The sequence below is a fragment of the Gopherus flavomarginatus genome, chromosome 6, assembly GCF_025201925.1.
Source record: "Gopherus flavomarginatus isolate rGopFla2 chromosome 6, rGopFla2.mat.asm, whole genome shotgun sequence".
In the NCBI taxonomy this organism is placed as follows: Eukaryota; Metazoa; Chordata; order Testudines; family Testudinidae; genus Gopherus; species Gopherus flavomarginatus.
Genome location: NC_066622.1, coordinates 921,346 through 938,073, shown reverse-complemented (window position 1 = coordinate 938,073; position 16,728 = coordinate 921,346). Strand labels below are relative to the sequence as shown.

Genomic DNA, 16,728 nt, shown 5'->3' with positions numbered 1-16,728 from the left:
CTGCTGTGGGGCCCCAGCTGAGGCCAGTCCTCCTGGCCTCAGAGCAGGTGAGGAGGGCAGAGGGCCATGCCCTGAACACTCAGGGGTTCACTGCTGGAGGTGGCTGCCTTGCTGCCAGGGTGGGGCCAGCCACTGAGCAGGTGCAAACCCACCCAGGGGTTTCCAGCACGGCAGCAGAGGCCTGGGAGCCTGTGCATCTCTGGGAGGGGGCCTGGGAAGGAAAGAGAAATAGGCAGGGGCAAGGCCCAAACTGCGGGGCACTGGCTGGGTCTGGCCAGTCCCCCCCCCCAGGGCCTAGCCCTGTTCAGCTGGACCACAGGCCTTGCTCCCTATCCTATGCCCTGGAGCCTGTCGCCTCAGGGCCTGTTCACTGCCTCTGCCAGGGCAGTGCTAGCTCCATGCCCTCCTTCCCAGCCCAGGGCAGTGCCCAGCTCCATGCCATAACCCAGCCCAGGGTAGTGCCTAGCTCCCAGCCCTCCTTCCAGGGTGGTGCCCAGCTCTGCCCTCCGCTCCCCAGCACAGGGCAGAGTGCTGCACTAGCTCTGGAGCTGGGCAGGTGTGGGAAGGGGAGACAGGCCAGAGAAACCAAGCAGCAACCCTGTGTGCCAAAGGCCAGGGGAAAGGGGGGGCTCTCCCCTGGGCTGGGGCTCATTTGAGATGTGGGACCTGTGCTGCCTGCAGCTGGCCCCAGGGCCCCCTCCCCCAGGCCCTAGCCCTGCCAGCCGCCCCTTGGGTGAAGGCAGTGCCAGGCTGCATTTCCTGCCCACATCACGAACTCCAGCTCCTTCTCTTGATCCCTTTATTGGAGGGCACCAGCCCCTGACATGACTCCCTCACTGCTGCCAGCAGCCCCAGGGGCAGCTCCCTCCATCACCTGCACATCCTGTCTCTTTTCTGCTTCCTTCTCCTGCCCGCGGCCGTGTACAAGGCCCCGAGCTCAGGGGCGGAGGCTGGGTGGGGGGCCCTGTGTAGCCAGCCCCTGGCACACTGCTGGCCAGGCCTGGCAGGAGGGGCTGGGGGCCGCTCCCGCAGCGCAGCCTGAGCATGTCCCCACTGGCGCTCTGGCACACTGGGTTTCCCTGGAGAGCAGGCAGGGGGGCGAGTAGGGGCAGCCGCGTGCCCACAGCCCAGCTGGAAGGTGCGCAAGTCCCGCATGTGCAGCTGCCCCTTCGGGCCATTGGCCTTGCTGAGCTGGAGCTGTGGGGGTGCCCTGGGGCTGGGGCCTGGCACCTGGGAGCTGCACTTGGGACAGAGCCTGGGCTGGCCCAGCGGCACCAGCTTGTCCCCCAGTGGGGAGGTGGCTGTGCTGTGCAGCTCCAGCAGCCTCTTCTTGCCTGGCTCTGCTCGCACCTTGCTGGGCAGCTTCAGCCGGGTGCCAGCTGCAGCAGAGGCCCTGTTGGTGGCCCCCAGCTCCCTGGCTCTGTTCTCCTTGCCGCTGACTGGCACCAGGGGCCTGGGCCCACGAGGGGAGTGCTGCGGGCAGCTGGGCACGCTGGGGCTGGCACTGGGGGAGAGTCTGTGGTTTGGAGGCTGTGGTTTTTTGACAGTGGATCCCTCCACCAAAAGGCTTATGCCTACGTATTGGGGCACGTCGACAGCCACCTGCGGGAGAAGGCAGGAGAGTGCTCAGCGCAGAGTCCCGCAGCCCTGTCTGGGCTAGGAGTGCCTGCAGGGACCTGGGTATGGGAGCCCGGCTGGGCTGGGCTGCTGCCTTGGATTAGTTGAGGGCCCCTGGGTGGCTGTTAGCTGCTGTCCCACTCTGGGAAGGGGCAGGGAAAGCCCCCAGTAGTGGGGTGGCATGTGGCCACTGTGCACAGCCTGGGCAGGCAGTGACAAGTAACACACGGCCCCTGTGGCTGAAAGGACATTCTGGGAGGTCCCCTGGGGGGGTGAGGTCAGGCAACAGGGCTCAGTCCGCACTGTGTGGGGACCATGAGTGGGTAGGACTCAGGGCTGGTTCCCTTGTAACTAGGTCCCTGCAGTAGCACAGGACCTTCTAGTGCCCATGGGGCAGCACTGATCCCAAGGAGAGAGTGCCCCCTACTGAGCCCCGCACCAGTCCCTACTGGCGGGGGTGGGGGGCAGCCCCACAGCCACATTGGGGCCAAGCCAGCCCCTGCCTAGGCCTATGCTCAGTGGCACTGCTGCCCCTGGCCCTGGGGTTGGCCTTCCCCTGGGTGCTCTCTGGGTCCCCTTGCAGCTCAGCTGGTCCGTTTGGGGCTGGGATTCCCCTGAGTGCTCTCTGGGTCTCCTCCCAGATCAACTGGTCTGTGCTGAGTTGGGCTCCCCCGGGCGCTCTTCCCATGCAGGGCTGCGGGGGACTCACCTGCTTGTAGATGAGCTCAAAGGCCCCCGTGTGGCAGCTGCTGTCATGCTTGCGGTCAATGACCACACGGAGCGTGTCCTCCTGAACGCTGGCGCACAGCCGGCTGGTCACGGCCGTGGATGCCGCCATGGTGGGGCTGGCGTTGATCTCAATCAGCCAGGGCTGGCAGTTCTCCCCAAACATGAAGTCTGCCCCGTATAGCTCAAAGCTGCCCTTGCGGAACTCCACCACATCCTGGGAGGTCTGCATGGTGTGGATGATGGCTGCCTTCATGCCTGGGACAATCACCTCCTGCCAGGCGCCTTCTGCCCCCGCCTGCTGCAGGTGGGCCTGGAACTGCTGCGATGACCACATGTTCTCCGGGGGCAGCTGGGGGTGGCGGCTCAGCGAGTTCTCGTAGTGCCGCTGGATGGAGTTATTGCACAGGTGGATGGAGCTGGGACCGAGAGAAAGGGGCTCAGTACCCACAGCTGCACGCTGCCCCCGCCTGGGGCCTTGCCCTGGCACCCAGGGCTGGGGAGCAGGGGCAGGGGAGGTGCAGCCCCTTCCCCCAGGCACTCACGTGGCCAGGTTGTGCAGGGAGAAGGGCTGCGTGCAGAAGCGGAGGTAGCTGTCTCGGTAGAACCAGATGGTGAGCGGGTTCCAGTCCGTCACCAGGAACCATTGCCGCAGGTCGAACTTGGTGCCATGGATGAGCAGGGGTCTCTCGATGTATTTCTGCACCACCCACTTGCCACCCTTCACAATCATAGGGTCACAATCCACCAGCTTCAGCATCTGCTCCAGGCGGTCCATGCAGATGATTCCTGGGGGTGAGCCCAGCAGCCTCATGGCTACAGCATGTGGGGAGTGGGGCTGCCTCAGACTGCACAGAGACCCCCAGCTAGAACAGCACACAGGCTGCAGCCAAGGGCAAACAGAGCCCAGAGCCTCCCCCAGAGTGAGCAGCACCCACAGCAAAGCACAGGGCTGCCCCACTGACTGTGCAGGCAGAGGGTAGGCTGGGGGGATTGGTTCGGGGTCGGCTGGACCCATTGCTTGGCCAGTGTCTAAGTGCCAGGCTCCCTTGCCCCCTGCAGCCACATACAAGTGAGATCGGGGTTTCTGGCTTGGGCCAGGCAGGTCCCAGGATCTCCCATGGGACCATCCCCATTCCCCACGGCAGCAGGACCGGTCCTTACCTCTGCCCCGTGACTTGGCACCTGGCTTCACAATCCAGATATTGCGGTCCCCCTCCATCTCCAGCTGTGGGAGCACCTCGGCCAGGCGCTGCAGAACGTGCTCGCACCGTTCAACATGGGAGCTCAGCTGGTCCAGGAGTGCCCCTTCGCTGCAGTCAGACAGCCCAGCCCAGCTCAGAGCAGGGCAGGGGTGCTCCCGCTCCCTCCCTGCCCCGGGCCCCACCCCGCAGCACTTACTGAATCACTTGGTAGTAGGCGCGCAGGAAGTCCCCCTGGTGGGCCCCCATCATGCACAGAGGGGACTCGGGCTCCCTGTCGATATCCTGGTGCGTCAGGCTGCTCAGGTGCTCCTCGCAGGCCTGCAGGGCCGTCTCGATGAGCTGCGGTGGCAGGGGGCTGCCCTTCTTCCTGCCAGTGCCTCTCAGGGACTCTGAATAGGGGAGAGCAAGCCAGCTGGCAGGGCTCATGGCATCAGACAGAGGGTGCATCGGGTGGGCGGGCGCTGCCCTGGGGCACATTCCGCCTGGGGGGCAGGGGAGAGGCCAGCAGAGCATCTCCCTCTGTGGGGTCTGCACCGCCTTTCCACCATGCTCCAGCACATAACTCTGCTCTCCTGCCTGCGTCCCACTCACTCTGGCCACAGGTGCTGACAGCACAGCCAGGAGCCATGGGGGGTGGGGTCCCTAGCCGCCTACATGGGCTGGGCTCTGCCAGCATGGGGGCAGCGAGCTACCCTGAGGCCTGGCCCCCTGCACAGCCCACTCCCTCTGCCAGGCCCACCCAGCCCCACTGCTGCCAGGCGAAGGCAGCGCTCAGAGTCCTGGCAGCTCAGCCTAACTGTGCAGCTCCCACAGGGAAGGCCACAGCTGCTGTGACAGATGCTCTCAGGTGGGGATGGTGGTGGGGACGGTAGGGGAACCAGTGGGGGTGGGGATGGTGGGTACGATGGGGGAACTGGTGGCGGTGGTGGGGGAACTGGCAGCAGAGGGGATGATGGTGGGGGAACCGGCGGCAGTGAGGATGGTGGTGTTGGGCACGGTGGGGGAACCGGCGGCAGTAGGGGTCATGGGGGGGATCTGGTGGCAGTGGAGGTGGTGGTGGGGATGGGGGTGGTGGTGGAAAGGCGGGGGAAGCAGCGGCAGGAGGTGGGTGGGCACAGTGGGGGAACCAGTGGGGGGAGATGGTGGGGGAACTGGTGGCACTGAGGGGATGGGAACGGTGGGGGAACTGGCAGCAGTGGGGATGGTGGCACAATGGGGAAACCGGCGGCACTCGGGGGGTGGGGTGGGATGGTGGTGAGGGTGGGGATGGTGGGGGAACCGGTGGCAGTGGGGATGGTGGTGATGGTGGGGACGGTGGGGGAACTGGCAGCAATTGGGGGGATGGGATGGTGGGGACTGGGGGAGAACCGGTGGCAGTGGGGATGGTGGTGATGGTGGGCACGGTGGGGAAGCCGGTGGCACTCAGGGGGTGGGGTGGGATGGTGATGGTGTAACCCAGAGGAGAGGGAAGGAGCCGGGGCTGTCTCCCCAAAGGCTGGGCAGGGGTGTCACCCTCTGCCACAGAGAGTAAAGCAGGCTGCTTCGGCACTGGGGCCATGACCCGCTCATCACCCCGTGCACTCAGCTCTCCCGCCCAGCACCTACCTGCAGACTCGCCGGCCTTCATGGGCCCCTGTGCACCGGGAGCCGCCGCGGCCCCAACCCCACGGGCAGCTGAGCTCCAGTACCTTTTCACCACCACTTTGAGGATGCTCCGGGCAGCAGTGAGCCAGAAATCCTCTGCAAGAGATGGTGTCACCACTGCTGGGTGTCCAGGCCCCAGAGCAAGGCGGGGCCATGGGGAGTGCTAATACTGGGGGGCACTAAGTCAGGGCAAAGGAGACTGGATTTTCAGGGAGATGGGCCCCTTGGGGAAGATGGGGAGCTGCTGACCCCTGGGAACCCCCCCCATCACCCAGGACAGCCCTCGGCCTCCCCGGGGCCAACTGGGAGCTCCCCCATCACCTGGGACAGCCCTCAGCCTACCCTGGGGCCAGCTGGGAGCCCCCCCATCAACCAGGACAACCCTTGGACCTCCCCAGGGCCAGCTGGAAGCCCCACCATCAACCGGGACAGCCCTCGGCCTCTCCCGGGGCCAGCTGGGAGCCCCCCCCATCAACTGGGACAGCCCTCGGCCTCCCCTGGGGCCAGCTGGGAGCCCCCCCATCAACCGGGACAGCCCTCGGCCTCCCCTGGGGCCAGCTGGGAGCTCCCCCATCAACCGGGACAGCCCTCAGACCTCCCCAGGGCCAGCTGGAAGCCCCCCATCAACCGGGACAGCCCTCGACCTCCCCTGGGGCCAGCTGGGAGCCCCCCCATCAACCGGGACAGCCCTCGGCCTCCCCGGGCCCAGCTGGGAGCCCCCTCATCACACGGGACAGCCCTCGGCCTCCCCGGGGCCAGCTGGGAGCCCCCCCCCATCAACCAGGACAGCCCTCGGCCTCCCCGGGGCCAGCTGGGAGCCCCCCCATCAACCAGGACAGCCCTCGGCCTCTCCCAGGGCCAGCTGGGAGCCCCCTCACCACGCAGGACAGCCCTCGGCCTCCCTGGAGCCAGCTGGGAGCCCCTCCATCAACCGGGACAGCCCTCGGCCTCTCCTGGGGCCAGCTGGGAGCCCCTCCATCAACCGGGACAGCCCTCGGACCTCCCCAGGGCCAGCTGGAAGCCCCCCCATCAACCGAGACAGCCCTCGGCCTCCCCGGGGCCAGCTGGGAGCCCCCCCATCAACCGGGACAGCCCTCGGCCTCTCCCAGGGCCAGCTGGGAGCCCCCTCACCACACAGGACAGCCCTCGGCCTCCCCAGGGCCAGCTGGATGTCGCCCCATAACCCAGGACAGCCCTCGGCCTCCCCGGGGCCAGCTTGGAGCTGCCCCTCCCTGGGGCAATGTGCCCCCCAGCGCACAGCAGTGCTCACCGATGAAGGCATGCTTCTCATCCTCAGCACCCAGCCGGTAGCAGCGGGGGAAGAAGGTGTCGGCATCGGCCTGGTCGAACCAAGGCAGGTTCCGCAGGTTCAGACACAGCCCCACCTGGGAGAAAATGGAGCTTCACACCTGGGGACCCACCCCTGCATGCAGCACAGGGTCTCAGAACCATGGGGCCATGCCCCCCCCCACTCCTTGCCCACCCAGGGCCATGTGTGCCCCCCCGTCCCTGCACGGGGCCATGGACAACCCCACCCCCCAGGGCCACGTGTGCACCCTCTCCCTGTGCAGGCCCCAGCCCCGTGCCCTGCCTCCCCCAGCAAGGTTAGTGGTAGGGACCCCCAGGCTGGCCACCCTGCGCTCACCTTGGTGGTGAAGGAGCCCGCCTTGGCGTAGTGGTTCATCACCTGCTCCTTGCGCAGGAAGCGGCAGTCGATTGCATCTCGCCGGTTAGTCCAGATGAAATAGGGCATCTGGTTGCGAACCAGCCGCGACTGCCCATGGGAGAGGGGCTGGTGTGAGGGGCCAGTGAAGCCCAGGGCGCCCGGACGGGTCTGCCCTGGCTAGGCTTTCTCAGCGGGCCGAACGCTGGGGCACCCAGCGCCTACATGGTGCAGTCAGGTCCAGGCCATGCCAGCAGCTGTCTGCGAGGGACAGGGCAGAGCAGTCCACGGCCCAGCCACTGGACGTGCCGGCCTTCACCTCCCACGGCCAAGGGTCCAGCAGAACCCAGCGCCAACCTCGCCAAGCTCCTTGGCCAGACAGCTCCAAGGGGACGGCCCCGCCCTGCCCCGGCCTGAACACCCCCTGCCCTGCCCCCATGCTTAGCCCCACTCCCACGCTCTGCCTGGCCTGACCATCCACCCCCACCCCAAACCCGCACTCCACCCCAGCCTGAATGTCCCCCTGTCCTACCCCACCCCCACGCTCCACCCCACCCTGCTCCACCCCCACACTCCACCCCAGCCTGAATGTCCCCCCGTCCTGCTCCACCCCCACACTCCACCCCAGCCTGAATGTCCCCCCGTCCTGCCCCACCCCCACACTCCACCCCACCCTGAACGTCCCCCACCCTGCTCCACCATCACACTCCACCCCAGCCTGAATGTCCCCCTGTCCTGCCCCACCCCCACACTCCACCCCAGCCTGAATGTCCCCCTGTCCTGCCCCACCCCCACGCTCCACCCCAGCCTGAACGTCCCCCACCCTGCTCCACCCCCACACTCCACCCCAGCCTGAATGTCCCCCCATCCTGCCCCACTCCCACACTCCACCCCAGCCTGAACGTCCCCCTGCCCTGCTCCACCCCCACACTCCACCCCAGCCTGAATGTCCCCCTGTCCTGCCCCACCCCCACACTCCACCCCAGCCTGAATGTCCCCCTGTCCTGCCCCACCCCCACACTCCACCCCAGCCTGAACGCCCCCACCCTGCTCCACCCCCACGCTCCACCCCAGCCTGAATGTCCCCCGCCCCACCCCCATGCTCTGCCCTGGCCTGAACACACTACTCTCATCAGGCAATTCTGTGTGGATGCTCCTGTGAGGCCGATCTTGCCCCTGTGCCAGAGGGTGCAGGGAGATGGGGTGGCCTGGGCTCCTCCACCCCCAAACTAACCATGAGGTCGTAGGTGCCATCAGGGTCATCATCCTGCTCCTCCTCTTCCTCACCCTCCTCGTCTGGGGAAGAAGAGCAAGAGCCAGAGGGAGGCCAGAGCACCACTGCCCCGGGCACAGCGCCCGAGGGCCCAAGCTGCTGAGCATTCTGATCTTGGGACGCACACACTCCCGGGGCCCTGGCAGAGCTGGGGCGCTCGCTGGGGACCAAGATGGGGGGACCTGGCAGGGCTGGAGGGGCTTCTCAGGTACTGGGATCGGGGGGACCTGGTGGCGCTGGAGTGCTCCCTGGGGACCTGGCAGGGCTGGGACGCTCTTGGATGGGGGAATGTGGCAGGGCTGGGGAGCTCCCAGGGACTGGACTGGGGGGACCTGGCAGGGCTGGGGAGCTTCCAGGGACTGGGCTGTGGGGACCTGGCAGGGCTGGGGCACTCCCGGGATGGGGGTACCTGGCAGGGCTGGGGAGCTTCCAGGGATTGGGCTGGGGGGACCTGGCAGGGCTGGGGTGCTCCTTGGGGACTGGGCTGTGGGGACCTGACAGGGCTGGGGCGCTCCCGGGATGGGGGGACCTGGCAGGGCTGGGGAGCTTCCAGGGATTGGGCTGGGGGGATCTGGCAGGGCTGGGGTGCTCCTTTGGGACTGGGCTGTGGGGACCTGGGAGGGCTGGGGCACTCCCGGGATGGGGGGACCTGGCAGGGCTGGGGTGCTCCTTGGGGACTGGGCTGTGGGGACCTGGAGGGCTGGGGAGCTTCCAGGGACTGGGCTGTGGGAACCTGGCAGGGCTGGGGCACTCCTGGGATGGGGGTACCTGGCAGGGCTGGGGTGCTCCTTGGGGACTGGGCTGTGGGGACCTGGGAGGGCTGGGGCACTCCCGGGACTGGAACAAGCATATCTCAGAATCTGGAGCCACCCCACAACAAGGCATCGCGGTTCCCCAACAGTCTCCTGGGGCCAGGGCCCAGGCTGTCCCTCCTTCTTGGCTATGCTCCCCTGAGCTTGCTGCCCCCAGCAAGTCCCAGGCCTGAGCAGGGACCTGCCCTGGAGAGCCCATGGCAGGAGCAGCAGGAGAGCCTTGGCACTGGAAGAGGAAAGATCTGCCAACAAAGGCCCCCCCACGTGCCCAGCTCTCACCCTCCTCGGCTCCGTCGCTGTCGTCCCCCTCCCCATCCTCCTCGCCCTCGGGCACTCGTTCCCATCTGTGTGCCGCCTTGGGGGCCTTCTTCTCCACCCAGCCCCGGCTGCGCAGCAGTCTCCGGATCACAGGGTATGGGCCATGCAGCATGAAGATCTTCCTTTGCTGCGAGGGAAGGGAACTGAATGCTCCATGCAACGGGAACCCAAGGCGCAGCTGGGCCCTGGACTTCTTTTCAGGTCACCTTTACAAGGTATCACTGGTTCTCAGCATCAGCTAGTGCTAAAAGGCACTAAAGCTCATTAAAAGGGTTGGACAATTATTTTTCGTCAAAACTTTTTTTGGATAAAAAATTAGGGGTTTTTTAAAAGCAGAAAAAAATCATGGACAATGTCTGCTTTCCTTCAAAATTTGTTGTGTTTTTTTTTAATTGAAAAGCTGAAATTAGTCTGCCAAAACCTGAACATGGTTTGGGGTTTCAGAAGTGTGTGGGGGGCCAAATATTTGCTCCCTGCTGTGTTTGATTGTTTAAAGAAACAATAAAAAAATTCTGCTTAAAAAACAAATCCAAAACTTTTGAACCACCTCAGCTTGTGACCAAACACCTGAGCCCATCCAGTCAGAGATTTTTCCAGGTTTCTGATACTCTGCTGGCTTCCTTGACTCATATCTGTCTCCATAACCTTGGGTTCATTTAGGTTAGAACATAAGAACAGCCATACTGGGTCAGACCAAAGGTCCATCCAGCCCAGTATCCTGTCTAATGACAGTGGCCAATGCCAGGTGCCCCAGAGGGAGTGAAGCTAACAGGCAATGATCAAGTGATCTCTCTCCTGCCATCCATCTCCATCCTCTGACGAACAGAGGCTAGGGACACCGTTCCTTACCCATCCTGGCTAACAGACATTAATGGACTTAACCTCCATTAATGTATCTGTTTCCTAGAGACTGGCTCCACGGGGTCCCTCACAAACTGGAGACGGTTACTGTGGGTTTGTCTTTAGTAGAGCTTATGTACATACTCCACGAACTGAGCATTTCAGCTTGTTCCAGAATCTGGGATGAGCCTATGTTGTGAAAACTGAAATGCTCAAAATAGCACACGCTTGTGAATGGACACAGGGTGCTGAAATTAAATTAACCCAGGGGTTCTCAAACTGGGGGTCAGGACCCCTCAGGGGGTCACAAGGTTATTACTGGGGGTCGCAGGCTGTCAGCCTCCACCTCAAACCCCATTTTGCCGCCAGCATTTATAATAGTGTTAAATGTATAAAAAAGTGTTTTTAATTTATAAGGGGGGGTTGCACTCAGAGGTGTGCTATGTGAAAGGGGTCACCAGGACAAAAGTTTGAGAACCACTGAATTAACCCCTCTGGAGCCTCGGGGAATGCAGGGGAGGGGGGTCTCGCTTGGTAGGGTTGGGAAGGAGGCAGGTGGTGTAGGATATTGCCCTTCTCATGTGATCCCTCCCCCATGGCTCTCTTGGCTCTCTCACTGTTAATCTAAAGTGGCTAATTTGAAATGAAGCTACCCTCCCCCGACATGAATCTCCCTATGGCACTGAAATTAAATACAGACTATAATTTGGCATTTGAGAAGTGAAAGGGATGGGAGCCCTAATGGAAAAGCTAACAGCTTGGCTCGTCTGCAAGCCTCAAACTGCTGAATGAGCTTTAGGGCAGGTAAGGCTGTGCCTCCCCAAACAGCCTGGCCCTGCCCCCTATCTGACCCCCACCCACTTCCTGCCCCCCGACTGCCCCCCTCGGAATCCCTGACCCATCCTGCTCCTTGTTCCCTCACCGCCCCCCCAACCACTACCCCAGGACCCCACCCCCCACCAACTCTCCCTTCCCCTGACTGCCCAGACCCCTATCCCCCCCTCCCTGACTTCTGACAGACTCCCGGAATGCTCACGATCCAACCCCCTGTTCCCTGTCCCCTGACCGCCCCCAGCAGCGCTGTCCAGGGCCGCTCGTGGGTTACCGCTGCCTCTCCCCTCTCTCGGAGCCCCAGAGCGCCGCGTCCAGGAGCTGCCCTGGCCCCTGGACAGCGCTGCAGCGGTGTGGTTCCAGTGGGACCAGAGCTCACAGCCCCACTCCCTTACTACACGGCTCTGACTCAGTGGGAGGAGCTCAGCTCCGGCCGCTGCAGCACTGTCCAGGGCCGCTCCTGAGGCGGCACGCTGAGGCGATGGGGGAAGGCAGAGGCGGGGCCCTCTGCAGGGCCTGGGGCAAATTGACCCATTTGCCCCCCCTGGGGAGTGGCAGGCAGGGCGTGGAGGGGAAGCCGGGGGGGCAGGCAGGGCCGGGGCGGAGTTGGGGGCTCCGGGGTAGAAGCTGGGCTGCAGGCGGGGCGAAGTGGACAGCCCCTCACCTTGACGGCTCTCTCCACGTACAGCCTGCTCTGCTTGAGGCGCTCTGGGTTGAGAGGGTAGCAGCCACTGCTGCGCCGGACGCGCCCATCGCTCGGAGGAGCTGTGAGCCCTGGAACGGGAGAACAGCCCAGCGCCAGCTCTGCTAGACCCACTCCAAGCTCTGGGGCATGCCTGCCAGGCCATCCTCAGGGGGCCCTTGCCCATGGCACTCTGCTTTTTCTGCTGTTTCCGGGAGCCCGGGGGGTTGGCTCCCTGGCAGTGCCACTAGCCAGGAGGCTGGGCAATGGCCCCCCCTGTGTTGCCAGCCCTGGGGAGGTCATGTGCCAAGGAATAGCCCCTGGACAGGCTATAGGGGGTCATGGGCTGAGGCATGCCCCTGCAGTGGGCAGCATGGGGAGAACAGGCTGGGGGCTCTTGGTCAGACAACCGTTCACTCCAGGGCTGGGGAAAGGAACCGAGCCAGGGACACTCTCCCCTGGTGCCAGACCCTGCATGCTTCCACTGGGAGCCCATGTGCCTTGGGCTGGCCCAGGCCATGACCTGCATGCCTGGGGTCGCTCTGCTGCAGGGACTAGCATGGCAGCGAGGGGCTCCAAAGAAAAGGGGCAGGGAGGTCAGAGAGAAGGGCTGGCTGGGACCAGCTGCAGGGCTCCTACCTTCCTGCCGCTGCCTCCTGGGGCCAAGGGCAACAGGGCCCTTGCGAGGGGCAGGGAGCAGAGCTGCCTTCTCCGTGACAGCATCCCCCTCCACGTCAGCACCTATATTCAGCCAGGAGAGCAGCACATCAGGGCCAGGCCCTCACGCGCTGGGGGGGCAGGGCTGAGCCTCTGTGAGGAGCCTGCAATGGAGCATGGAGCCCAGAGCTGGCTCCACTGGCTGAGCCAGTCACTGTGCGAGGTGCTGGAGAGGTACAGGACACCCAAGCTCCCAGTCTGGGGGGGGGGTGTCCTGTGCTCCTGTTAAGGCCAGTCTCAGGCCCAGATGGCTCGGGCTGACCCTACCCCACTGGGCAGCGGCTGATGGGCTCCCAGTGTGGGCAGAGGAGCCAGCAGAGTTCATTCAGTCCCTGCGACTGTCTGAGCTAGTGCTCAGAGACCTGCAGGAGCAGCTGTCCCACCTCCACCTCCCTCAGACCTTTCCCATCCCTCCAACCCATGACTGTCACCTCCTGTGTGGCTCGGCTGAGGAATGACATCGATGTCCCTACGCTTGGCTAGCACCACCCACCCAGCTCAGAGCTCCTGACAGACATTCCTGAGTTCAGGCCCCAGTATTCTCCAGTGGGGGAAACTGAGGCACACAGAGGGATGAGGGTTTTGCTCAAGAGCAGCCAGCCAGTGGGTGGCAGAGTCAGAATAACCCTGCACTCCGGAGCCCCACACAGTCACTGCCTTGCAGTCCTTGAGCAGGGCTCTTGGGGGCTGCTGCTCGTCTCTGGCAGCCCCCACTCGGGGCCTTGCTGGGCAGGCGGGAGGGGATATTTGCCTCCCAGGCTGGCAACATCACTGCTTCCCAGAGCTGCACAGAGCCCCCAGGCAGCTCCTCCCGCAGGGCTCGCCCGCTCCCCTCACCTGGGAACCCTTTCCGCCCGTTGCTCTCTGCACAGCGTCTTGCAGGGCCTGGCTCTGCCAGCATGTCTCAGCTCCCAGCCAGCCACCTCAGAGGGAGAAGGAGAAAGTGTGCAGCTGCGCCTCCATGCGCCCCACAAGCAAGTGCCAGGGCCCCTCGAGGGGCTGACGCTCCCACAAGGCTGCACGTGGCCCCTGTGCAGCCGGAGACCCAAACATCATTCCAGCAGAGCCCCAGCACCACTCCTGCGGGGGGCGCCAGCTCCCAGGCCAAGGCCAAGCCCAGTCACGCAGGAGGCAAAGCCGCCTAAGAGAGTGGAGCCCCTGGCCATGGCACTACCACACAGCACATCGGGTCCACGGGGGAGCTGGGGGGCCAGAAGTGAGAGCCCGCGCGCTGGCCAAGACAGCCCCCATGCCCCAGGCAGACAGCTAGGCCATGCAGCCCACCTCCATCTCCCCGACTCTATCACCCCTGCCCTTCTCATCCCCACACCAAACCCTGACCCCACTGGTCCCCCCAGTCTCTGTATCACCCCAATGCCCACCCTAATCCCACCCCCACAGACCCCGACCCTCTATATCACCTCAATGCCCACCCGACCCCACCCCCACAGACCCCGACCCTCTATATCACCCCAATGCCCACCCCGACCCCACCCCCACAGACCCCAACCCTCTATATCACCCCAATGCCCACCCCGACCCCACCCCCACAGACCCCGACCCTCTATCACCCCAATGCCCACCCCGACCCCACCCCCACAGACCCCGACCCTCTATATCACCCCAATGCCCACCCCGAACCCACCCCCACAGACCCCGACCCTCTATAATACCCCAATGCCCACCCCGACCCCACCCCCACAGACCCCGACCCTCTATCACCCCAATGCCCACCCCGACCCCACCCCCACAGACCCCGACCCTCTATATCACCCCAATGCCCACCCCGACCCCACCCCCACAGACCCCGACCCTCTATATCACCCCAATGCCCACCCCGACCCCACCCCACAGACCCCGACCCTCTATCACCCCAATGCCCACCCCGACCCCACCCCCACAGACCCCGACCCTCTATATCACCCCAATGCCCACCCCGACCCCACCCCCACAGACCCCGACCCTCTATATCACCCCAATGCCCACCCGACCCCACCCCCACAGACCCCGACCCTCTATATCACCCCAATGACCATCCCGACCCCACCCCCACAGACCCCGACCCTCTATATCACCCCAATGCCCACCTCGACCCCACCCCCACAGACCCCGACCCTCTATATCACCCCAATGCCCACCTCGACCCCACCCCCACAGACCCCGACCCTCTATATCACCCCAATGCCCACCCCGACCCCACCCCCACAGACCCCGACCCTTTATATCACCTCAATGCCCACCCCGACCCCACCCCCACAGACCCCAACCCTCTATCACCCCAATGCCCACCCCGACCCCACCCCCACAGACCCCGACCCTCTATATCACCCCAATGCCCACCCGACCCCACCCCCACAGACCCCGACCCTCTATATCACCCCAATGCCCACCCCGACCCCACCCCCACAGACCCCGACCCTCTATCACCCCAATGCCCACCCGACCCCACCCCCACAGACCCCGACCCTCTATATCACCCCAATGCCCACCCCGACCCCACCCCCACAGACCCCGACCCTCTATCACCCCAATGCCCACCCCGACCCCACCCCCACAGACCCCGACCCTCTATATCACCCCAATGCCCACCCCGACCCCACCCCCACAGACCCCCGACCCTATATCACCCCAATGCCCACCCCGACCCCACCCCCACAGACCCCGACCCTCTATATCACCCCAATGCCCACCCCGAACCCACCCCCACAGACCCCGACCCTCTATATCACCCCAATGCCCACCCCGACCCCACCCCCACAGACCCCGACCCTCTATATCACCCCAATGCCCACCCCGACCCCACCCCCACAGACCCTGACCCTCTATATCACCCCAATGCCCACCCCGAACCCACCCCCACAGACCCCGACCCTCTATATCACCCCAATGCCCACCCCGACCCCACCCCCACAGACCCCGACCCTATATCACCCCAATGCCCACCCCGACCCCACCCCCACAGACCCCGACCCTCTATATCACCCCAATGCCCACCCCGAACCCACCCCCACAGACCCCGACCCTCTATATCACCCCAATGCCCACCCCGAACCCACCCCCACAGACCCCGACCCTCTATATCACCCCAATGCCCACCCCGACCCCACCCCCACAGACCCCGACCCTCTATATCACCCCAATGCCCACCTCGACCCCACCCCCACAGACCCCGACCCTCTATATCACCCCAATGCCCACCCCGACCCCACCCCCACAGACCCCGACCCTCTATATCACCCCAATGCCCACCCCGACCCCACCCCCACAGACCCCGACCCTCTATATCACCCCAATGCCCACCTCGACCCCACCCCCACAGACCCCGACCCTCTATATCACCCCAATGCCCACCCCGACCCCACCCCCACAGACCCCGACCCTCTATATCACCCCAATGCCCACCCCGACCCCACCCCCACAGACCCCGACCCTCTGTATCACCCCAATGCCCACCCCGACCCCACCCCCACAGACCCTGACCCTCTATATCACCCCAATGCCCACCCCGACCCCATCCCCACAGACCCCGACCCTCTATATCACCCCAATGCCCACCCCGACCCCACCCCCACAGACCCCCTCTATATCACCCCAATGCCCACCCCGACCCCACCCCCACAGACCCCGACCCTCTATATCACCCCAATGCCCACCTCGACCCCACCCCCACAGACCCCGACCCTCTATATCACCCCAATGCCCACCCCGACCCCACCCCCACAGACCCCGACCCTCTGTATCACCCCAATGCCCACCCCGACCCCTCCCCCACAGACCCCCCCGCCGCTATATCGCCCCGACCCCCCAGACCCGGGCCGGGCCCTACCCCGCTCGGCCCGAGCGCCCGGCTGTGCTGGGGTCTCCATGGCGACGCGCGGGGGGCGGGCGGGACCCTGTGACATCAGGGCGGGGCTCGGGTCCGAGCCTGCCCGTTCGCCGGGGCTCGCAACGCCCGCGGCGGGGCCTCTCGTTCCCTCCCCCCGCCCCGAACCCCCCCTAGGCAGGGCCGCTCCTTCCCCCCGCCCCCAACGCTCCCCCCCACCCCCGCAGGGCCGCTCCGTCCCCCCTCCCCGAACCCCCCCCAGGCAGGGCCGCTTCTTCCCCCCGCCCCAGCACCCCTCACCCCCCCAGGCAGGGCCTCTCGTTCCCTCCCCCCTCACAGGGCCGCTCCTTCTCCCCTCCTCCAACACCCCCCCCCCCCGCGGAGCCTCTCGTTCCCTCCCCTCTCCGACAGGGCTGCTCCTTCCCCCTCCCCTCAACGCCGCCCCCCCCCGAAGGCCTCTCGTTCCCTCCCCGCCGACACCCCTCCGGCAGGGCCTCTCGCTCCCCCCCCCCACCCACAGGGCTGCTCCTTCCCCGTCCCCCTCCCCCAACACCCTCCCCCAGGACCACTCCTTCCC

General features: G+C 65.2%; 1 protein-coding gene across 2 annotated transcripts; it reads right to left on the bottom strand.

Moving 5' to 3' along the window:
- Positions 1-436: 436 nt before the first annotated feature.
- On the bottom strand, positions 437-16,188 carry TTLL3 (tubulin tyrosine ligase like 3). 2 transcript variants are annotated; one of them, XM_050960851.1, is made up of 14 exons: positions 16,155-16,188; positions 13,166-13,251; positions 12,251-12,352; positions 11,594-11,703; positions 9,220-9,385; positions 8,090-8,151; positions 6,838-6,966; positions 6,463-6,577; positions 5,154-5,288; positions 3,745-3,937; positions 3,508-3,656; positions 2,889-3,132; positions 2,327-2,762; positions 437-1,602 (listed from the first exon to the last, which is right to left on the bottom strand). In XM_050960851.1, the coding sequence occupies exons 2-14, from the start codon at positions 13,227-13,229 to the stop codon at positions 871-873; spliced, it is 2,637 nt and encodes an 878-aa protein (XP_050816808.1). In that variant the 5' UTR covers positions 13,230-13,251; positions 16,155-16,188; the 3' UTR covers positions 437-870. The 2 variants fall into 2 exon arrangements, with proteins under 2 accessions (XP_050816808.1, XP_050816809.1); XM_050960852.1 differs by lacking the exons at positions 12,251-12,352; positions 16,155-16,188 and having other exon boundaries at positions 13,166-13,500.
- Between the last annotated feature and the right edge of the window lie 540 nt (positions 16,189-16,728).

What these genes read in the sequence shown, in the direction of transcription:
- TTLL3 (XM_050960851.1), bottom strand. Translation starts at nt 13,229, where the DNA reads ATGCTGGCAGAGCCAGGCCCTGCAAGACGCTGTGCAGAGAGCAACGGG. An exon ending in ACGTGGAGAGAGCCGTCAAG is followed by an intron (nt 9,386 to 11,593) that starts GTGAGGGGCTGT and finishes CTTCCCTCGCAG; the next exon opens with CAAAGGAAGATCTTCATGCT. An exon ending in CGGGCTCCTTCACCACCAAG is followed by an intron (nt 6,578 to 6,837) that starts GTGAGCGCAGGG and finishes ATTTTCTCCCAG; the next exon opens with GTGGGGCTGTGTCTGAACCT.